Source organism: Oncorhynchus kisutch, linkage group LG4 (assembly GCF_002021735.2).
Source record: "Oncorhynchus kisutch isolate 150728-3 linkage group LG4, Okis_V2, whole genome shotgun sequence".
In the NCBI taxonomy this organism is placed as follows: domain Eukaryota; kingdom Metazoa; phylum Chordata; class Actinopteri; order Salmoniformes; family Salmonidae; genus Oncorhynchus; species Oncorhynchus kisutch.
Genome location: NC_034177.2, coordinates 48,292,986 through 48,317,019, shown reverse-complemented (window position 1 = coordinate 48,317,019; position 24,034 = coordinate 48,292,986). Strand labels below are relative to the sequence as shown.

At 42.2% G+C, this 24,034-nt stretch overlaps 1 protein-coding gene across 1 annotated transcript; it reads right to left on the bottom strand.

The window, feature by feature from the left end:
- Nucleotides 1-17,711: 17,711 nt before the first annotated feature.
- LOC109889630 (dual specificity protein phosphatase 6) lies at nt 17,712-22,148 on the bottom strand. The gene is made up of 3 exons (XM_020481201.2): nt 21,184-22,148; nt 20,537-20,971; nt 17,712-19,511 (listed from the first exon to the last, which is right to left on the bottom strand). Exons 1-3 carry the CDS (start codon nt 21,581-21,583, stop codon nt 19,198-19,200), a joined length of 1,149 nt encoding a protein of 382 aa, XP_020336790.1. The 5' UTR covers nt 21,584-22,148; the 3' UTR covers nt 17,712-19,197.
- Nucleotides 22,149-24,034: the final 1,886 nt, after the last annotated feature.

Genomic DNA, 24,034 nt, shown 5'->3' with positions numbered 1-24,034 from the left:
ATTATTAGTGACAGACAATTAAAAAGTTGAGCAGGGATGTCCTGGCATCTCACCCATTTAGACTTCCTCTAAACCAGGTTTAGGGTGAAAGTCAGCGCTCACCAAACCCAGAAATCTTTTTAGAAAAATAACTCTGCACATAGTCATGCTGACACATCAATGCCTCTCTCATCTTCCTTTCAGACCCTCTCTCTCCCCTCCTCACACTCTGTGTATGGTTGTTCCCTGAAGTAGCATCATTTAGCAGTGTTGTGTGAATAGCATTACTCACCCATGGAGCGGATGTATTGGGCAGGTGGGTGGCGAGCCTGAGTCTGAGTTTGACTGCCCTAACCACTAATTTCCTGTTCAGTATGTGCCAACGGCCTGGAGTGGGCTGACAGAAGATGACGAGAGAGAGAGAGAGAGAATCAAAACATCATAATAAGAGATAGAAAGTGGGGAAAGATAAATGGATAGCTAAAATATGGGGAGACTATAGAGACAAAGGGGTAGATGGAGTGAAAAGATAAAAAGAAAGATGGAGAGCGTGAAGTTCCATTAGCGTGGAAATACATTAGTGATTTATAGTCCGGTCAAACACAAGATCTATTGAAGGGTGTGTGGGCTCCACTTGACTGTGATGTTTTCTCATCTCTTTCTCTCCACAGTGTTGTTTATACTCCTGTTCAGCTAAGCCCTCCACGTGGGCTATATGGAGACACAGGAACTTGCCGTCTGTCAACCATCTCTACCTCGCTTTCTCTTTACCTGCTTCTTCCTCCATCTGTCTATTTCTCTGCCCCCGCCTCTCTCCATGTAAAAGAAATGTCATCCCAGGCAGCTCAAGGATGCTGCATAGAGTCTCAGGTATTCCGATGTCGATCCAAGGTTGTCAAGATGTTTCGAGGGTTTATTTGAACCGAAAATAAGACGTGTCATCCCAGGTACAGCCTCCATTTCCTCCATATTCTTTCCTTCATGAAAGCAGATCTGAAAGGAAAGAAGGGTGTTGAGGACACACCCTTAGGTAGGGTAAATACCAATACCAGATATTACCTCCTTCTGTGGAGCAAGTGTGACATTATCTTTTCACAGGTGTATGCATTTCTATCACAAGAGCAACCCCTGAGACAGACAGACAGACAGGTTGGGTGTGTTCATCTCTCAGACTGGTGACATCTCTCTGCACCAGAGGCTCAGAAAACACTATCATGGCAGTGAATACTAGGCATTAAACATTGTATTTCCATATTCCCAACGCAACCTGACATACATTTTGAGTCAGTAAACTTCTCAGGAAAGTTACAAGTCAATTCCCCATGCCCTCTGCCAGAGTTATCAGTAAAAATAGACAAAATTGGTGAATAACAACTTTCGCTAAAGCTGTAAAGAACCGACAATTACAGTCAACAGGGCCCTTCTGACAACAAAAAAATGTCTGCCGTGCTGTGAAAAGTGAGTGGGCTGCAGGGCTGTAATAGAGAAACCAGTGTATTCCACGACAACAAGTCCGAACCAGTGGCCATGGAGAGCAACAACCAACAAAACACTGAGTTCCAAAACAAAGCTGTTCATTCTGACCTCACTCCCCCGTAGTACTCTAGAGATATTCCACCCCAGCATTCCACAGTTCTACAGAGGGCGTAAGTGGGGTCAGGGGTCAGTCAACAGAGCATGTGATGGTTTTAACAGTGTCACTCAGAGGCTGTACGTTAAAGGAACACACACATATGCACACATTGCTTTGACAGAGTATTGAAAGTGTTCCCTCTCCATATTACATTCAGCTCTGTTATGTAATAAAGAGAGAGAAAGACAGACAAACAGAGAGAGAGAGGCACACACACACACACACACACAAACACACACACACACACAGAGGAAGAGATAATAAGAGAGAGAGAGGGAGGAGAGAGAGACAGACAGAATTACATAATAGACAGAGAAAGATAGCAAGCTAGAGGGACAGACAGAGACAGAGTGAAAACCAGGCTCACACAGAGCACAGAGGGAAAGAGATTATTAGTTCCGGCGGTGGTGGTGAGTGCTGGCTAGCCCGGCAGAAGCTATCTTTCCATGTGGGTGGTTCTGGAAAGAGAAGGGGAGGGGAGGAGAGCAAGATAGGAGAGGCTCTGATAGCCGAGTATCATAGCAGCCCTCTCAGTACCCATAAAAAAAGTATCTTTACTCAACAGCCATAGCCCTCTATGTCTGGTTAGGCCATGATGAGAGAGCTGAGAGGTGGAACACAAGTCCCTATAAGGTCATTTGTCAGACTGATAATCTTAGCAGTCCTCCTGACTGTCATTGACACTCTGTCTGTAGGTTTGGTTTCATCTGGTTGTTGCTGGTTAAGTAAACATTTTTTTAATTTTTTTATTCATTTAACCAGGAAGGGCTCATTGAGATTTGAAATCTCTTTTTCAAGAGCGTCCTGGCCAAGATTGGCAGCACCAAGTCATTACAAAAATTACAGACAAATCACATGAAAAACTACAATAATCTAGTAAAAACCATAGGATTCACAAGAGTATAACAAAATCATAAAACAGCAAATTAAAACATTGACAGGTCAGGGAATCAGTCTCAAAATCCTTCATCAGTGATTTAAAAACACCAATCGGGACAAGTTCTTCCAGTTTAAAAGTATTTTGTAAGGCGTTCCAAGACGATGGCGCAGAGGACCTAAAATCCCTTTTGCCAAATTCAGTTAGAACATTTGGAACCGATAGCAGGATAAAGTCCAGCGAACAAAGAGTACCCACCACATTTCTGAACAATAAAAATGCCCAAATAAAAAGGTAATAAACCCCAAATGGCTTCGTAAATAAAAGTATACCAGTGACTGAGCCTACGAGTGACTAGAGAAGGACAGCCAACCCTGGTATACAAAGTGCAGTGGTGCGTAAGGGTTTCTCAGTTTTTTGCAGCCTCCTTCTGGCTTCAAAAGAAAAACAGGCCTTATTCCTAAAATAAAATCCCAATTTCAGCTTCAATTGTTTTGTAAATTGTTGAATATGCAATTTAAAAGAGAGGCCATCATCAATTAAAATTCCAAAATATTTATATGAGGTTACAGTTAAAAAATTTATGCCACATGATTGTATGTCGCTTTGGATGAAAGTGTCTGCGAAATGGCATACATGCATGAATGAATTAATAGATGACTTAATAAAGGAATAAATAGGTGCCCACTGCACTGCAGATTAAAGGGGAAATTAAAAACCACTGCAAGCCTTTTAATTAGCAGTCTTTCTGCAGCTCAATTAGGAGACATTTACCTCTGTCCCAAGACACAGACACACACACAACCAGCGCTCACATGCACAACCACCCCTTACACACACACCTAAATGAGTGCGGTGTTCCACAGATGTGCTTGTGTGTGTCACCCCACCACCTACTCCCTTACCCTTTTCATATCACCACCACCTCATTACATGATAACAAGCCCTGGAGTGGCTCAAGGACACTATTAGAAGGGGATTCGTACACAAGGGAGGTGTGTGTGCGTTGTTGGCGAGAGAGAGAGAGAGAGAGAGAGAGAGAGAGAGAGAGAGAGAGAGAGAGAGAGAGAGAGAGAGAGAGAGAGAGAGAGAGAGAGAGAGAGAGAGAGAGAGAGAGAGAGAGAGAGAGAGAGAGAGAGAGAGAGAGAGAGAGAGAGAGAGAGAGAGAGAGAGAGAGCGCAGTGGACAAGAGTGCATGGCATTGCATGCAAGGGCAGTATGTGTGCATGTGTGTCTGTGTGTGCATATGTGCAGAGGCATCCGATGGGGAACATGATCTGCACTAGGACAGGACATTTCTGGAGTGCTGTGGAAATGGGGGGACAGGGGTACGAGGGGTTGTGGGGTGTAGGTAGCTATTGGTTTACTATCACTGGAGGGTGACAGGGACATGAACCAATTAATCAAATCTAATTTTATTTGTCACATGCTTCATAAACAATAGCCTGTTGGGTTTATTTTCACTGCTTAAAGACTATTTAAAATAGAAGGGGGACATTGGGAACTGGGGCAATAGTACTCAGGTCAGGAAGCATCCACTTACGGATCCAGACCATCCAGACTCGCTCAAGTCCTTGGAATGTTGAGGTGTTAAAGAACCTGACTGTCAGATGTTACAATATCAGGTTCTGCTCTCCTGTGATCCCACACTGGAACAAAGAACAGATCCAAAATACCAACTAACCATAGTCTAATGGAATGTGGACAGACACATGAAGCAAGACTGTAACTCTGCCTGTGACAAAACAAACATTTACGTAGTGTCACTTTAATATACAGTGCCTTCAGAAAGTATTCACACGACTTTTTCACACAACTTTTTACTTTTTCTACATTTTGTTGTGTTGAATCCTACATTTAAAATGGAATAAATTGAGATTTTGTGTCACTTTCCTACACACAATACCCCATGAAGTCAAAATGGAATGATTTTGTCTTGAGTCAATAAGTGTTCAACCCTTTTGTTATGGGAAGCCTAAATCACTTCAGGAATTAAAATGTGCTTAGCAAGTCGCATGGACTAACACTGTGTACAATAATAGTGTTTAACATGATTTTTCAATGACTACCTCATCTCTGTACCCCATACACAATTATTTGTAAGTTGAGTAGTGAATTTCGAACACAGATTCAACAACAAAGACCAGGGAGGTTTTCCAATGCCTCGCAAAGAAGGGCACCTATTGGTAGATGGATTTTTAAAAAGCAGACATTGAATATCCATTTGAGCATGGTGAAGTTATTAATTAGACTATAGATGTTGTATCAACACACCCAGTCACTACAAAGATACAGGCGTCCTTCCTAACTCAATTGCCGGAGAGGAAGGAAACCTCCTTGGGATTTCACCATGAGGCTAATGGTGATTTTAAAACAGTTACATAGTTTAATGGCTGTGATAGGAGAAAACTGAGAATGGATCAACAGCATTGTAGTTACTCCACAACAATAATCTAATTGACAGAGTTCAAAGAAGGAACCCTGTACAGAATAAACATTTTCCAAAACCTGCATCCTGTTTGCAACAAGGCACTAAGGTAATACTGCAGAAAATGTGGCAACGCAACTTACTTTTTGTCCTGAATACAAAGTGTCGGGGAGTTTTTCAGAATAAAAAGAAAAAGAACAAAGCTAAGCACAGGCAAAATCCAGAAGTAAAACTGGATTCCGTCTACTTTCCACCAGACACTGGGAGATGAATTCAGATTTCAGCGGGACAATAACCTAAAACATAAGACCAAATACACTTGAGTTGCTTACCAAGAAGACAGTGAATGTTCCTGAGTGGCCGAGTTAGTGTTGACTTTAATTGACCTTGAAAATCTATGGCAAAAACAGTGCTTAATTTGAGTCGGATCCTGCTGGAACAGGATCCTGCACCACTCAGTTTTGCGTTCTTTCGCTTTGGAACACATTTTCCAGGTTCCTGCACCTCTCAGTTTTGCATTCTTTCACTCTGGAACACATTTTCCAGGTTCCTGTACCTCTCATGGCATTAAACATTATTTTCACTGTTGCAATGTAACAAATAATAAGCAATCAGAGTTCATTAAAGTTGCCTCCTGTGTAATTTTATGTCCCTTAAAAAATGTAATGTGAAAATGTGCCTGATACTCTAAGAGTTGAATCATGTTGGGCCGCAGTTAATTTGGTTTGCGTAACATGGTAGACATTTTGCACCTGTATCTCTCACAGAACTAAAATTTGATACATGTTCTATGATCTCGCTCCCTTTGTTACGATCAACTAGGAGTGGTGGTGGGTGGAATCAGGCGCAGAGAGCAGGGTTCAGTCTTTCCTTCAAATTTATTTCCCAGTGCAACAAAACAGTCACGCCAACACACAGGGCGTATAATAGGTTGGAGGACAAAATAGTCCGGAGAATAAATGTACGAATAACTCACACCATCAAACACAGAGTAACACAAACAAGCCCGCACAAATACCCAGCGGGCCTAGTGCCCTTAAATACAAACAAACCCTAATACAAAACAGGTGTACCCAATTACCCAATAACCAGAAACAAGCGGAAAGGAAATCGATGGCAGCTAATAGGCCGGCGACGACGACCGCCGAGCACCGCCCGAACAGGAAGAGGCACCGTCTTCGGCAAGGTTCGTGACACCCTTCCTCTGCTCTGATAGCATTGCACCTCATTATTTATGGTGAGTGTAGCCCAATTACAAGGCATGCTTACAGTCGGGAACGTGCAGAAAATCTGTCAGTGAACAGAATGCAGCCAAAACAGGCCTTTCAAAATATTTCAAATACATTCTCGGGAAAAAAAACAGGTTGGAAAGCAGAAAAGAAAAGGCTAATCTGTCTGTAGGCTACCAAATATGTTATCATTTTTCCAATAAGCCTATTGAGCGAAAATCTATGTTTTTAGAAAGTAAAACAAGAGAGAGGTAGGCTTTTGGCCATTGCCAGTGAGTGAGCTACGCATCATTGGGTGAATCAGTGAAACTGGAAAGTTTTTTTGGGACTATATTCATCCTCATATTGTACAATATGTGTGTCTCCACACACCTCGGCCTAGGACATTGATGGATTCAAGACAAGGTCATTTTTTTTTATTGATCTCAGATTCTCAGTTTGTCGGTGTCAAAGTAGCCTGTCATTTCAATCATTTGTGAGGTATTAAACAATATTCTGCTAGTCTCCAGTCGTCTAAATTGATGTAGATTCATGTGTGCAACCTCTGCAAGCAACCTCTGCAAGCAACCTCTGCAAGCAACCTCTGCAAGCAACCTCTGCAAGCAACCTCTGCAAGCACCTTTATTATAATGCACTTTGACAGCACTCAAGAGCAATGATAACGAATGCAATTTTTTATTATTAAGGTGATTCAGGTAACTCAGAGACCTCCAGTTCACACCCCTCTAGGCTCACTTTTGTTCAGGCACCTCCCAATTTACAGATGAAGCACAAGGCAAGACCTGGAAATGGGTGTCGAGCACCAGAACCGCCAAGATGGTCAGTCTCACATTTTCAATGTCGTAATTTCAATAACTTCCTTTCAATAAAACCTTGAACCCACCTGTCTCTGACTTGTCCTAAATATGTGTATTTTACACTCTAGCAGTACTTTCAGAAAAATATCATTAAAGACAAAAACTTTCGGAGCATTTCATCCTCAAAGCACCATGACAAATGCATATATAGCAGTAGAATAGCCGGGCCTCTAAGAGTATCCAATAGCTACCAGTCTAATAAACCTATTTACATAGAACAACTTGGCCTCATAGGACCCCCTTTAGTGCCAATGTCATTGGTTGTGTTTATGAAGGCGTTAGTCAACATTAGAATAAGAAATGTAAAGATTTGAATGAACATAATAACATTTTCATTAGTATATGTTACTGTAGGCTATGTAAAAAACGAAAAACAGAATTTCAAGTGTAAAGTATATTCGTTACAACTATGAAACAAAAATCATGTGCGTTGACACACAATACAACCTTATTTTTATATTGACAAAACAAATAAAAATACCCAACCACAAGACACGCTGTCAATGAAGAAAATATCTGTTAGCATAAACATTGGTATCGGCGCTAGGTCCGCTTGTGAATAGTGAAAATCAGCACCAAAGCAATATTGGTATTATTATGAATGTGTCTATATGGTTACTAGATCGAATCCTGAGCTAACAAGGTAAAAATCTGTCGTTCTATCCCTGAACAAGGCAGTTAACCCACTGTTCCTAGGCTGTCATTGTAAACAAGAATTTGTTCTTAACTGACTAGCCTAGTTAAATAAAGGTAAAAAAAAAAACTTTATCCCACAAACAAGTTGCTTGCATCTGAAACAGGTGTCCGAGTTCTGTTCTGATTGCATCTGCCCACCTTGCAGTTTCTCCTCCCCAGGAGCTGTGGGCAATTTGGCTTGCATGAAATCTTTGCTGGTGCCTTGAGCCTCATGTCTCTCACGTAGCCCGTGTGCCAGACTCATGATGAAGTCTCTCCTGCTCATGGGTGTTGTTCATTCATTGCTTGAACAACACGTGTGCGTTGATAGTAGCCAAGTCAAGCATGTTGTTCAACACAGCAACAGGCCAGCGGCAAGTTCCTCCTTTCAGCTAGTACAGCCGTGTTATCTGATCCGAAACTCGCTCACCTGCTGACCGATATGGATCCTTTCCCAGATATGGAAAGCCATTCAGCATGAATCAGAATAATAGTTGTCAGAGGTTTCATGATTAATTTCTTCCCTGCCATCTGAGTTGTTTTCGTTCAGATCTTGTAGCAACACTAATGCAGCATGTGCATTCCATTCGACTTGGTCTTGCCATTGTAAATGATGCACACTCTCACTGTGTAGCCTTCTCCAAGTAGGCCTGGAGTAGACTAATAAAACTGCTTGGATTTGGTGGAGGGCACACCGTTTTGAGATTATATTTAGAATAGATTAATACAATAGAATGACCAACCCTGTTCTTCATTCAAAATGGATGATTACACACTCAACACAAATTCTGGGTTGTTTGGATGACCCATTTGCTGGGTTGCAGGTACTGGGTCATTTAGTTGGGTTGTTTTCTTTAAAAAGAGCAAGGTTGGGTTGTTAATGCTGGGTTAAATCAATCAAAATGATCTGGCAAGCTCCTGAATGAGGATTGTTGCAGCTGTAGCAAGTCTACCACAGTGGAGCCAGCGCTGAATGGAATTACTTTTAAACAGACGAATGGGCAAGGCTTTGTGGCTGACATAAAACTGGTGAGTAAAAAGCTAGCTAACATGAGGTTAAATAGACCTTGCTATCATAATTATCTCAGTCAGTGACAATTTTAGATCGTGTTAGCAATGGCTATAAAAAGTGTGTCTTCTGTGAGCCTAACTTTAATGTTACTGTGTGGTGCGTTGCCTTTCACGTCAGGTAGCTAGCTAGATAACTTAGCTTAATTAGCTAACGCAGCTAGCTAGCTCAAACTAGGTTTCTCACCCGGTATAGCTAGCTAGACCAGGTAGCTAGCTGTAGATTTTATTATGCTAACTAGGACTATTCCCTGTCTCTAAATAATTTAACATTGTTGTAGCTAGTTTGCAACTCATGCTTTTATTGTGGTTAAAATACTGTATGTTTTTTTGCCTGTTTCTATGTGTTAGCTGGCTAGCATTTTGTCTTTCCACTTAAAGTGTGTTAACGCTATGTCTTTGTCCCCATATACAGTGCATTCAGAAATAATTCAGACCCTTGACTTTTTCTACATTTTGTTTCGTTACAGCTTTTATTCTAAAATTGATTAAATAAATACTAAATATTCATAAATATACATCCCCCCTTAATGATGAACCAAAAACTGTTTTTTTTGGACTCAACTTCCTTCACATATCAATAGACTGTATCAGAGTATAGCATGTTCTGAGCAATATGAAAGTCCACAATTTGTGTTTGTGCATGAGCGGGCTTGTGCAAGAGTGTGATGAGTGTCTTGACTGTTGTTAATCCCAGAAGCCGACCCAAAACGACAGCGGCGCAGGAGGGGCAGATGAAGCGGCCTCTTGGTCAGGCTGCGTAGACGTGCACATCGCCCACCGCTCCTGAGTATATTACTCAGTGTCCAGTCTCTTGACAACAAGGTAGATGAAATTTGAACAAGGGTTGCCTTCCAGAGAGACATCAGAGATTGTAACATTCTCTGTTTCATGGAAACATGTCTCTCTTGAGAAAGGATGTCGGAATCGGTTCAGCCACCAGGCTTCTCATTGCATCGCCCCGACAGAGATAAAAACCTCTCAGGGAAGAGGAAGGGCGGGGGTGTATGCTTCATGATTAACAAATCATGGTATAATCATAACAACATACAGAAACTCAAGTCCTTCTGCTCAGCCGACCGAGAATTCCTTCCAACAAAATGGCGGGCATATTACCTCCCAAGAGAATTCTCGTCAGTTATCATCACAGCTGTGTACATTCCCCCTCAAGCCGACACCAAGAAGGACCTCAAGGAACTTCACTAGACTCTATGTAAACTGGAAACCATGTATCCTGAGGCTGCATTTATTGTAGCTGGGGATTTAAAAAAAGCTCATTTGAGAACAAGGCTACCTAAATTCTATCAGCATTATGATTGCACTACGCACGGGGGTAGTACACTCGATCATTGCTAATCTAATTTCCGCTATCCATACAAAGCCCTCCCCCGCCCTCCCCTTGGCAAATCCAACCACAACGTTATAGAAACTCAAACAAGAAGTACCAGTGACTAGAACCATTCAATGCTGGTCTGACCAATTAGAATCCACGCTTCAAGATTGTTTTGATCACGCGGACTGGGATATGTTCCGGTCACCCTCAGAGAACAACATCGATCTGTACGCTGACTCTGTGAGTGAGTTTTTAAGGAAGTGCATTGGAGATGTTTTACTCACTGTGACTATTAAAAACCGTGGATGGATGGCGGAATTTGCGCAAAACTGAAAGCACGAACCACCACATTTAACCATGGAAATAGGTCTGGGAATATGGCTGACTATAAACAGTGTAGCTGTTCCCTCCTCAAGGCAATCAAACAAGCGACCCGCCGCTCGGCCCTCAGGAGGGTGGTCGAACACGGCCCGAAAACGGCGGGTGAACTCCGGGTAGTGGTCCCGAGCAGAGTCTGGGCCGTTCCAGACTGCGTTGGCCCATTCTAGGGCTCTACCCATCAAGCAGGAGACGAGGAGGCTCCCACTCTCTTCACCAGAGGGAGTCGGACAAACGTTAGCCAGGTAGAGCTGGAGCAAAAATCCCTGGCACCCAGCCGCAGCTCCATCGTACTCCCTCGGGGTGCGAGAAGCAACGCGCTGAGACCGGACACTGCCGGAGGAGGAGTGGGTTGCGTCGTCTGTGGGGGAGCTGGGGTTGATGTCAGGAGACCACTTCTCTCCCATCGCTCCATCCTCTCCATCATTTGGTCCATTGCCGAACCTATCCGATGGAAGAGGGGTGATCGCTGCTCTTGCTGACTCCACGACAGGCTTCTGACACGGCTTCTAGGAGTAGTGGGTGGAGGAGTCAGGCGCAGAGAGCAGGGTTAGTTCACACGTGGGTCTTTATTCCAGGAACAGAGTAATGGTCACGCCAAACACAAGTCCAACAAACAGGACGAAACTGTCCGGAAAAAGGAATCCACGTAAATCCACACACCATGAATAGAAAAACAAGCCCGCACAAAAGCAGGTGGTCCTACCGGGTTTAAATAGCCCAAAACAAAACCCAAACAAGAAACAGGTGAAACTAATCAGACGAAACAAACTGAAACAGAAAAGGGGATCAGTGGCAGCTAGTAGGCCAGCAACGACGACCACCGAACGCCGCCCGAACAGGAAGAGGAACCATCTTCGGCGGGATTCGTGACATACGTGAATACATGAATAACAATAACCCAGCAAAAGAGTAAAAAACAACCCAATTGCTGGGTCAAAATAACATTTTTGGGGGGGATAAATCAAGTAACCCAGCATGTTGTGTCATTCACATAACCAAACAGTGCTGGGTTAAAATAACCCGGGTTACAGAAATGACCAAAATTGGGTCAATTTTGACCCAGCATTATTTTAAAAGGCATAATTATGCATAGTTCACTCATCAACTCACCCATTCTCCCCCTTTCTCCTCCATCAAACTATACTTCAGTTATTTAATCTGTTGTTATTATATATTGTATTGAAATTAGTTTAGGTTTAGTTTCGAGGCAATTATCGGGGTGATTGTCAACTGAGCATGGAACATTCAAATTGAAGAAGGAGCAGAGCAGGCCCAGATAAACCAATCCAAAAATGACATGCCCTCCTGAAACTGGTTATAACTCCAGTTCTGTTAAGATTTGAACAACGACTAGGAAAAGTCAAGGATAAGAGGGACATGTAAGGACCGATGCCGGAGACGAGAAGCAAGTACGGGGGTGAACATTTAATGGAAAATGGACATCAAACAAAACACAGACAGCGTCTGGACAGGGGGAACAAAATGACATCACGACAATAATGCTGACACGAGGAACAAAACCTGAGGAACAAACAGCGTGAAGGATACTAGGTGAGTCCAATGAGCGCTGATGCGCATAATGATGGTGACAGGTGTGCGTAATGAAGGGCAGCCTGGCGCGGGAGCAGGCATGACATTTAAAAATGACAGAGTAATTCAACATTTCAATTCGTTTTGTGTCATTATGATGCTCTCTGCCATTCTAGTGTTAATAAACACAATCACAAATAAATTCATTAATATTTTGTTTCAGAAGGTCATATAAAAACATGATACAAGGCAATTTATTTAAAACAAATAGAATAGCATGTTTTGAGTTGTATTTACAGCGGGGCAAAAAAGTATTTAGTCAGCCACCAATTGTGCAAGTTCTCCCACTTAAAAAGATGAGAGGCCTGTAATTTTCATCATAGGTACACTTCAACTATGACAGACAAAATGAGAAAATAAATCCAGAAAATCACATTGTAGGATTTTTTAAGAATTTATTTGCAAATTATGGTGGAAAATAAGTATTTGGTCAATAACAAAAGTTTCTCAATACTTTGTTATATACCCTTTGTTGGCAATGACAGAGGTCAAACGTTTTCTGTAAGTCTTCACAAGGTTTTCACACACTGTTGCTGGTATTTTGGCCCATTCCTCCATGCAGATCTCCTCTAGAGCAGTGATGTTTTGGGGCTGTTGCTGGGCAACACGGACTTTCAACTCCCTCCATAGATTTTCTATGGGGTTGAGATCTGGAGACTGGCTAGGCCACTCCAGGACCTTAAAATGCTTCTTACGAAGCAACTCCTTCGTTGCCCGGGCGGTGTGTTTGGGATCATTGTTATGCTGAAAGACTCAGCCACGTTTCAATCTTCAATGCCCTCTCACAATACATGGCCCCATTCATTCTTTCCTTTACACGGATCAGGCGTCCTGGTACCTTTGCAGAAAAACAGCCCCAAAGCATGATGTTCTTTGGATACAACTCAGCATTCTTTGTCCTCCAAACACGACGAGTTGAGTTTTTACCAAAAAGTTATATTTTGGTTTCATCTGACCATATGACATTCTCCCAATCTTCTTCTGGATCATCCAAATGCTCTCTAGCAAACTTCAGACAGGCCTGAACATGTACTGGCTTAAGCAGGGGGACATGTCTGGCACTGCAGGGTTTGAGTCCCTGGCGGCATGGTGTGTTACTGATGGTAGGCTTTGTTACTTTGGTCCCAGCTCTCTGCAGGTCATTCACTAGGTCCCCCCGTGTGGTTCTGTGGTTCTTGTGATCATTTTGACCCCACAGGGTGAGATCTTGCGTGGAGCCCCAGATCGAGGGAGATTATCAATGGTCTTGTATGTCTTCCATTTCCTAATAATTGCTCCCACAGTTGATTTCTTCAAACCAAGCTGCTTACCTATTGCAGATTCAGTCTTCCCAGCCTGGTGCAGGTGTACATTTTTGTTTCTGGTGTCCTTTGACAGATCTTTGGTCTTGGCCATAGTGGAGTTTGGAGTGTGACTGTTTGAGGTTGTGGACAGGTGTCTTTTATACTGATAACAAGTTCAAACAGGTGCCATTAATACAGGTATCGAGGGGAGGACAGAGGAGCCCCTTAAAGAAGAAGTTACAGGTCTGTGAGAGCCAGAAATCTTGCTTATTTGTAGGTGACCAAATACTTATTTTCCACCATAATTTGCAAATAAATTCATTAAAAATCCTACAATGTGATTTTCTGGATTTTTTTTCTCATTTTGTCTGTCATAGTTGAAGTGTACCTATGATGGAAATTACAGGCCTCTCTCATCTTTTTAAGTGGGAGAACTTGCACAATTGGTGGCTGACTAACTACTTTTTTGCCCCACTGTATCTGTGCTTAGTAGCCAAGGCTATGGCTACGCCATGCTAGTCTATGGCTGCGCCATGCCAGTCTATGGCTGCGCCATGTCAATGAAATCAACGTGTTTGTTTAGCAGACATCATAGGCCCTGCCCTACCACAATAGAACACACATAGTTTACAGTAAGAACATAATGAAATATCCCAAATTGCTATTGCTGATAATCACCAGTAGCCTACTCACATGAGGAATGCATGGAGCCATGGTTATTCTAGAAAAGTTATATTTGTTGTTTCATGTTTGGCAAAAGTTGGTTCATTAGAAACCTTGGAATCGGCTCTTTCCGATAGCGTATAGCAATCAAAACATCTGACCTGCATTGACCTCTGCAGGATGATATGGAATAAGTGCTATTTGGTAAGCTCCTAGTTTCTTTGTTAATGCACACTATCAATGCTAGCTGCACAGGTAATCAGTCACTTTATTCTCTATTCGACAATTGATAATAATGTCACCCATCAGACTGTTGTCATTTTCATCATGACTTTTGGTCACATCTATTATTATTGTTATTTTATGTGTGAAATTAGTTAAAATATAGTGTAGGTGTGTTTGGATGGGCCAGCTGGACGGGAAACTGTTGTCTCCAGAAAATACACTATCATCTTATTTTAGAATTTACAGTCTATGCACTTCTGCATCAATCAATATTTTCTGACCGATTTGCATTTGGTTTCCTGAGGTATTATGTATTATTATTTATACAATTGAAATATCAATGGTCAGAATGACTGTCATGGCCATTTTAGGAGTTATGGATTCCCAGCACTCTGTGTGCCAGCAATGATCAACAACCAATTTGACAGGGCTTGAATATTTTTTTTAAATAATAGTAGTAACAATGTTGCACAATTCAGGTGTGGAAGAGACTTACCCAGAAAGACTCAAAGCTGTAATCACTGCCAAAGGTGCTTCTACACAGTATTGTTATAGGAGGGGTGAATGGTTATGTAAATGAGATATTTCTGTATTTCATTTTCAATACATTTGTATTCACTTTGTCATTATGGGGTAGTGTGTGTAGATGGGTGAGAAAAAATATATTTCATCCATTTTGAATTCAGGCTGAAACACAGCTAAATGTGGAATAAGTCAAGGGGTGTGAATACTTTCTGAAGGCACTATATTTCACAATCATATATCACACATTATATCACACATTGATATCCAAAACCACTGTCATGGTTAAAAAATAAGATATTTTAAAATGTCCTGCCCACAAAATATGGCCATGTTCCAACAGGGGTTATGACGACCCGCATCAATAGCATAGCTCTCCCAGAGCTCTGAATGACAGGCCACTCATATCAGCTGAGGAATGGAATGCCTGTGTGGCGTGCCCCCTTTAAGTCACAGCCAGCTGGCCCCTGCCTTCACTGATCTGATCTAGGGGCTGTTCACAGGAAGTCAATGGACAACCAGGAGCTGTCAGGAGCCAGCTAGCTTTTGGTCTGACTCAACTACTTGACTTTAGTCAGACATTTAGCTACAAGAGCAGCTGGGATCAAACAGAGTTTGTGTGGATAATGTCAAACAACGTATGTGAGTTTGTATTGAAATGAATGTGAGACTATTGAGCACAGCTCCAGAACAACTATGTTGACAACTGGTTATAAACAATTGCCAAAAATGCACCCATTATAGTCAATTGTTTTGAAGTAACTCTGTCTACACACCATTTTGTCTACATACAAAAGCTTTCTCTTTTCCCCACACACATACATAACTACCTTCACCCCCACCCCTTCAGTGCCCTGTATGGTCTGTCATGTCCCAAAAGAGGTGCCTCCGTGAGAGTGAGTGTGAGGGGTGAGGTTGCCAGTCCCTCTCCACGTCCCCATGCCCTTCTAAATATAGAGAGGTAGTTTCCTGTGCCCTGTAATACGGGGCATTAAAACAGCAAAGGCCAGGCCAGGGGACAGGAAGAGCCAGCATGAGGCCCAGAGAGCCTGGCGTACCACACATTCCCCCCAGCTGTCAATCAACAGTCCAACCCAACATTACATCAGGGGGATACTAAATATAGTATAGTCGCTCTGGTACGGTGTCTGCACTATATTCTCTCTGGCACAGTGTTGGCTGTTGGTTCCAAAGTACTATTGATAATATATTAGAGGTTCACTGCTAAATAATACGAATTAGCATATATGCTAATATGCTAAAAATACATTCAAAATATTATTCTCATGAACCATAGAACCAAATGACACCAACTTTGGAATGTAGGTCCATGGTGCATGTCTTAACTTAGTCTAAAAAAAGATAATTGATGAAAAGATGGCTAAGTTATTGACAAATCAAAATCCGATTTTACGTGATATTCTAAACCACCGTAAATCCACTGCACAGTGGTCTATCAACTTGAAACTTTTCATCGCAATCATGGACATTCATAAGATGAACCCCACTTGTATTAATCTCTCAAAAAACAAGTAAACTATTAACAACTCATTCTTTGCATGTGCAGTGATAATGCTCAGAATCATCTGCAATCGTCTTCTCCTCATGAACAATACATCCGATTCATTTCAAATGTTTTATTTAGGCTCATTACACCAGTTGTTTAAATGCTTTTTAAAGTTAAACTTGTTGCTGCATTTAAATATGGCTGCACTGTACGTATAGACGCACGTTAGCACATAAGCTACTGTAGTTCCTACATGATAGTGCTTTGTTATCCAACTGATCTTGTCCTTTCTGTCAACCTGTGAACCCAGTTCATTGGTGCTCGCAGTTATATTTTGAATGTGTTTAGTTTGTCATGGTATGAGTAAACACTTTTTTGTGAAGCCCTTTAATTATGTCTCTTTGTGTTAAAAATATTAGAGATCTTGGAAATGCATTGCTTGACAATTCAGATCATAGCATGTGGAAATCCTAGGTCCACCATCTGAAAACAATTGGCTAATCTATGGAGTTGCATGTACTGTAGGCCTATAGATAGTCCTGCTTTTACGTCACACCAAAGCATTGACACACTAATACACTCCAATAGCCTATATGTACTAATATATACGTGTGTGTGACACATGTGCATGTGACACAGTCACTTCACCGACATGGCATTATTTAAATGTATGAACAGCTGTTAGCATTGAGTGTGAACATGATCTCCTGTTTAGCCGTGAGGATTGTCTCTCAATGCTCTCCAGGTCTTAACAAGTACGCACCACACCATCCACAGTGTCAGGGAACACTATGTTTAAGGACTTAAAGTTCCCTTTGATGGGCTGCTTTGCTCAAACAAAGGCAATCACCTTCAGGAAGTGCCTCAGGGACTGACTGTGTGTGTGTGTGTGTGTGTGTGTGTGTGTGTGTGTGTGTGTGTGTGTGTGTGTGTGTGTGTGTGTGTGTGTGTGTGCGTGCATGCGTGCGTGCGTGCGTGCGTGCGTGCGTGCGTGCGTGCGCTCCCCAACCTAGAAAAACCAGTCCTTCAGAGATTCAGTCAATCAGTCATGCAATCTGTTAGTGTGACCGGAATCACTGTGTGTACTTCTAATTATGTACAGCACAAGTTCAGTAACATTTTGGACGAGTTCCCAAAGGAACATAATGTGCCAGTGAGACACATCATGTTATACAACACTGGTGGTGTGACAATGTGTTAAGTGTTATTTGTATTGGATAATTGCTGCGTTTGAAAGCTGCATTAACCTATGTGGTTAAAGAACACCCATTTGTTTGTGAATGGCTCCTTCTGTGTCATCTGGCTGATGATTGTCACGTGTACACACACACACACAGTATGTGCGATGGTTAAAGTGGAACCGAGGAGTTGGAGAGTCCACTTAAAGTACATAAAGACAATGTGTGGACACTGTGTAAAGAAACATCAACAAACTGTTGAGCAATGAAAAAAAGACATTGGTAGAAGTAGACAAAATATGAATTTATTAATAACTTATCATTTCTTTACATTCGTAAGAGAGAGTGTAGACTCGAGGAGTGGTGGGTGTTGAAACCAAAATGTATTTCTTCCCCCATAGACAGGCCTTCTCTCAGAAGGGAGGGACAACAAAATCCTCCCATAATCCGGATTTTCTTCTCAACCAACAAAAAAACTACATTTCAAGGTGAGCAAGGCCTACTGCTTTGTCAACATCTCCCAGACTTTGAAAAGCCTTGACCACAGATAAGAATGAACTTATGTTAACCCCCATTGTTCCCCACTAAACATCAACATAAACAGAGCGTAAAGCTATTTCTACCTTAACTGAATAACAAATCAAGTTTCTTAACATAGCCATGCACTGACAGACGGTTTCAGTGATTTGTTGTAAAATAATTTTTAACAGTCATTTTGCTGTGGCTCAATTTGGTAGAATTGTGATAGGTGGTGAAAGCATAGTTCGGGCAAAGTCCTTGGAGGGTTAATGCACAAGAACCCTTCTATGTCCAGAACTAAGGCATACAACCAATGTGACTCTGATTTGTGTGAGGGTGGGTGCAAAAATGGCCTGTCGGGCTGAATTCATATTTAAAGCAAATATATGAAATATATTACACATATACATTTATTAACGATTCTTGGAAAACCACACCACATTTTTTTTGTTGGCATAATAAACTTAAACATACTGATCAATAAACAGTTTTGCTTAAATAAAGTAGAAGATGAACAACAAAATATCTTCAGCACCCACTTGTTGCAAAGGGTATACTAGAGCAAGGCTATACTTTATTGTCTTTTATATTAAGAAATATACACATGTATAAATGATTCAAATGACTCCACACATGTAAAATTGAGTTCAATATACTGTGGCGTCTTAACCGGGGGTGTTTTACCCTAAACAGGCAAATCTTCACAGAAGACATGTAATATGCACCCGAAACAAAAGTATTGAAGGTGCATGTGCTAGCCCAAAAAACAAAAAGGTATTATAGTCATATATACATGTATGTTCAGATAGAACAATCATGTCTCTTTGGCACACCAGCCTTTCATCGTGAAATTAAACGTACAATTGACCACCAGATCACTTTACTTCTCTTTCAACACATTTACAGAAAAAAAATTGAGGCAAAAACCTAGTCCAGTCCAAAATTAATATAGGGTTCTAGAAAGTTCATGTGCTTTCTTTTTCTCTCTCTCTTCCCCATCTTCTCTCTTTCATTCTTTCTTTCTTTCTCTGTCCCTGTTTTTGCAGCAGCTGCTTCTGAGCCGTTTGGCAGACCGACCACGTGCCCCTTCAGCAGCCATTCTTGGCAGCTGGTAACCTCAAGCCAACTGTGTCAATAACGGCAGGATGTCATCATGTCACAACAGGTGACGGAAATAAAGTAGAGAAACGTTGCAGCGTTTCAGGTTTCATTAAATCTCCAAGCCAGTAGGGGGCGACGATGGCGCTGCCTCACGTGGACTCCAGAGGGTCCAGCTGGAAGACGTTGTGGTTGGTGGGGGTGGTGAAGTACAGGGGTTGTGTGGGGGCTGCAACCCGGTTATCGCAGGGGCTCTTCAGGCCCAGGGTGCGCTCAAAATCCAGGAGTTGGCCCATGAAGTTGAAGTTGGGCGAGATGTTGGACTTCTTCATCTTGACAATGTCGTAGGCGTCGTTCATGGACAGGTTGAGCTTCTGCATGAGGTACGCCACGGTGACTGTCACCGAACGGCTGATGCCGGCCAGACAGTGGACCAGGACGCCACATTTCTGACTGCGAGCCTCATCTGAGAAGGAGGGGAAAAAAAGAGGAGGAACATGTTAGACTTTAGTGAGATATGCATCATGTGTATTCTGAGAAAACACAGCGATACAAAACAATTGCTCTGAACATATAGATACTGAAAAATAAACTTTTTCTCAGGGCAACGAGATAAAACAGTGCCTGTGGTCAACACTGACTAAACCAGTTCCACAGTTAAGCGGCGGACGTCTGAAATGATCATAACAGTCTCAGGCCCAGACACATCCATCAACAAACCGCCGTGGTACTCTGAGCATAAACAGAGCAGACATTCTTTAATTTGGCCTGGAGTACCACGACTTGGAAATTGACAATTAACGCTCTATCAGGCTGCCCGAGTTACTTGATAATGGTGCCATTAGGGCGTATAAACGTAGGAGTTATGAGGGCACCCTGTCAGGGCTAACAGGATGTCAACAGAGCCTGTAAATGGCTCTCTTTGTGAAGGGAACACATCGCTGGGCTGTCCTAGATTACTTTCAATGGCCGCTTCCTTCCTGTTGTGCTCAAATTACCCCCTCCCTCCGCTCGTTCTACCCCTCTCCAATTTCCACACAGGCCTTTGTATTACAATTACACAAGCCTGAGGTAAGCTAGGCCCTGCTGCAGACCAAAAAGGCAGACACAGGAAGTGTTCCATTGAAGTTTAATAATTGTAATTTGGGAGTAGTTTATTGTTATGGGGCATAGAACTAGAATAAAATGTATCTGCTTGGCACAATGGACTTAATCTGGTTCCCTCTGACTGATAAGAAAGTACTCTAGGACACCTATAATCCAAATTGCACAATAACAACTAAATAACTTCCTGGTGATAAGATATCTTATTAATACGTTTCAGTTCCTGTACTGTGAGCCTGTGGTTTTCACTTGTTAGGCCAATATAAGCGTAAATGTACAACAACTATAAAATAGACCCGTTTTATTTATTAACCCTGTGTGTTTACTGTGCGTAAATTAGAATAGGAGAGCTATCCATGTGCTTGAATGTAAAGCTATTGCGTTTACCTATGAAGCTAATGGCTTCCGGGAAGAACTGTGACAGATTTTGGCTCCAGTGATCAGAGATGGGGATCTGCTTGTACTTGAATTCCCCGGCGTTCTCGAACATGTTGGGTAGGTTCGGAGTCACATTCAGAATGTATTTGATGCCGAACTCTTCTAGAATGTCTAAGTTGGTGGAATCCTTGGCGCAGCCCAGGTAGAGGTGCGGGAGGATCTCCACCGGGAAGGAGGGCTGGGGGTTGGAGAGGGGACTGCCATCTGAGTCTGTGGCGCTGCTTGGGTCCCTGTCGATGTCGGACTCGATGTCGGATGAGTCGGAGCTTATCCGCAGACCCCCGAGGCCGAGCACCTGGGCAGTGGGAGAACTGCTATTGAAAGAGCCATCAAGATTGGTCTCACACAGGGCAGGGAACTCGGCTTGGAATTTATTGAAACCACCTGTAAAATGAAGGAAATAATATTGTTAGACAAATCCATTGATATAACAGGCAGAGGCTACACAATGTGATGACCTAATATATTTGCATTATCATATACGTTTTAGCTGCAAATGCATCCAAATATTCACGTATTCGTTATTAATGTATTTACCGAATTAGGCCAACATTTTAGTAGAAAATATGCGCTTCTGGAAAAACAACAACACTCACCTTCAAGGTAAAACGCCTTGTAGCCCTCGTCTTTCATCTTCTTCAGGAGCAAGCCCAGCACGGAGCCCCCGTCCACATTTTCGTTCCATTCCCTGCTGTACTCGTCATACAGCACGATAGTGTCCGTCTTGCACCGCCGCGCAAATCTCTCCCGATCCTCGCCGTTTGAGAGCAGGCACTTGATGGGAAGATTGCCCTTCTTCAGCCGCCGGAGCATCAGGCTTGGTATGGCCACGTTAATCGCCGTTTCGACGTGCGAGGACTCGTATAGCTCCAGCGCTCTGCAGTCCATTACCAATAGGCAGTCTTTGCGCGTCTGGAGCTGCTTTTGCAGCCACTCCACGGTCTTGCTGATTGCCATTACCGATTCGAACTGAGCGGGCTTGGGCTTGTCAAGCATTTAGCAAAACAAATATGTTCACTTCACTGCAGGAAAAGTATGTGGTTGGTCCCTGTAGGCTACAGCAAAAAAGCCGTCAACGTTATGACGACTGGAGCATTGAGGAAATGGCAGCGCACACTGGTCAAGAAAAAAAATATATTCTGGAATAACTGCAGAAATGAAAACGGATATCGGCTATTGCATTTCTCCCGAAAATCAGCAAAACACGAATTTCTTAGATATCCTACTGCAGATTGCCTATACACTAGCACTCATTCATGTAGCGTCTGTAAGAATGTCCATGTATTTATCAATGACTCACTAGTCAGCACTGACGTTGTCTTCGTATTATATAACTCAGGCTTTTGCTGTAGAAAATATTATTCTTCTGTAAAAATCCAACTTAAACGGATTGACTGCAGGACAGTTGTAAAGCATTTGTCACCAATTTCCAAGAATCAATGTATTCTTCTGTCGTCTATTCCCAACCTTCTCGTTGTGAATAAGCCTCTTTTGTTGTTGTCGAGGCTGGTTCGTTGATGATGTGCTTTCCGCAGCGCCAAGCTAGTGAATGGTTACAAACGCGAGGCGTTTCAATGGATACATTATATCCGCCAGCCAATCAGAGGGCGCCGAGCAGTCATTACCCTGGAAACGGGGCCGGATGGAAGAAACTGTGTTGATGAATTGTTAATAAGTTTGTCATTCACAAAAACGGAAAGGAATTTCCGCTCGGGATCAAGTGAGTGCAAACAAACAGAAGCGGCACTGCAGGGGAAGGAAGGAGAGGGCTATTACTTATTGCGTAGAGGGGGATCCTACCTTGTCCTCAGATTTCTTAATGTCAAAGTTGCGCTATAACAAGATATGTGCACGGTGAGGCAGAGTTGTAGAGAGGCAAACTATTTGAAAGTTTTGGAACCTCTGTCTAAATTAATAAGTTTTTCATTGTTGTATTTGTCAATTAAATGAAATATGTTTATGATTCCATGACATTTTAAATAATTTAATACATGGATACATTGCAATTTAACATGGTTTGTAAATTATGTTAAGATTCCAATTCATTGGGTGGAAAAGATGTGCATAATGAATGCGTAAAATCAAACGTGGACAAGTTTCCAATGTCCATACAAACGTTCACCTACAGTATATCTGTGCTACACACCTACAGTAGGCTATAGGCCTATGATACAGAGAGGATTAAATACAGTTGAACTCTAAAGTTTACATACACCTTAGCCAAATACATTTAAACTCAGTTTTTCACAATTACTGACAATAAATTCCTCGCCTTAGGTGTTAGGACCACCACTTTATTTTAAGAATGTGAAATGTCAAAATAATAAAAGTGATTTATTTCAGCTTTTATTTCTTTCATCACATTCCACGTGGGTCAGAAGTTTATATACACTCAATTTTTTATTTGGTAGCAGAGCCTTTAAATTGTTTAACTTGGGTCAAATGTTTCGGGTAGCCTTCCACAAGCTTCCCACAATAAGTTGGGTGAATTTTGGCCCACTCCTCATGACAGAGCTGGTGTAACTGTGTCAGATTTGTAGGCCTCCTTGCTCTAACACGCCTTTTCAGTTCTGCCCACAAATTTTCTTTTGGATGAGGTCAGGACTTTGTGATGGCCACTCCATTACCTTGACTTTGTTGTCCTTATTAAACCATTTTGCCACAACTTTGGAAGTATACTTGGGGTCATTGTCCATAAGGAAGACCCATTTGCGACCAAGCTTTAACTTCCTGACTGATGTCTTGAGATATTTCTTAAATATATGCACATAATTTTCCTACCCCATGATGCCATGTATTTTGTGAAGTGCACCAGTCCCTCCTGCAGCAAAGCACCCCCACAACATAATGCTGCCACCCCTGTGCTTCACGGTTGGGATGGTGTTCTTCAGCATGCAAGCATCCCCATTTTTCCTCCAAACAAAACAATGGTTATTGTGGCCAAACAGTTCTATTTTTGTTTCATCAGACCAGAGGACATTTATCCAAAAAGTAAGATTGTTGTCCCCATGTGTAGTTGCAAACCATATTCTGGCTTTTCCGTGGCGGTTTTGGAGCAGTGGATTATTCCCTGCTGAGCGGCCTTTCAGGTTATGTCGAGATAGGACTCACTTTTGTATCTGTTTCCGCGAGCATCTTCACAAGGTCCTTTGCTGTTGTTCTTGGATTGATTTGCACTTTTCGCACCAAAGTACATTCATCTCTATGAGACAGAGTGCGTCTCCTTCCTGGTCTCATGGTGTTTATACTTGCATACTATTGTTTGTACAGATGAACGTGGTACCATCAGGCATTTGGAAATTGCTCCCAAGGATGTGCCAGACATGCAGGTCTACAATTTTTCTTTAGATTTTCCCATGTTGTCAAGCAAAGAGGAACTGAGTTTGAAGGTGGGCCTTGAAATACATCCACAGGTACACCTCCAATTGACTCAAATAATGTCAATTA

Bases quoted from the DNA above. Each gene is read 5' to 3' on its own strand.
- LOC109889630 (XM_020481201.2), bottom strand. From the start codon at position 21,583: ATGCTTGACAAGCCCAAGCCCGCTCAGTTCGAATCGGTAATGGCAATC. The intron at 20,972-21,183 runs GTGAGTGTTGTT...TTCATTTTACAG, and splicing joins CAAGGCGTTTTACCTTGAAG to GTGGTTTCAATAAATTCCAA. The intron at 19,512-20,536 runs GTAAACGCAATA...CCTCCTTCTCAG, and splicing joins GGAAGCCATTAGCTTCATAG to ATGAGGCTCGCAGTCAGAAA.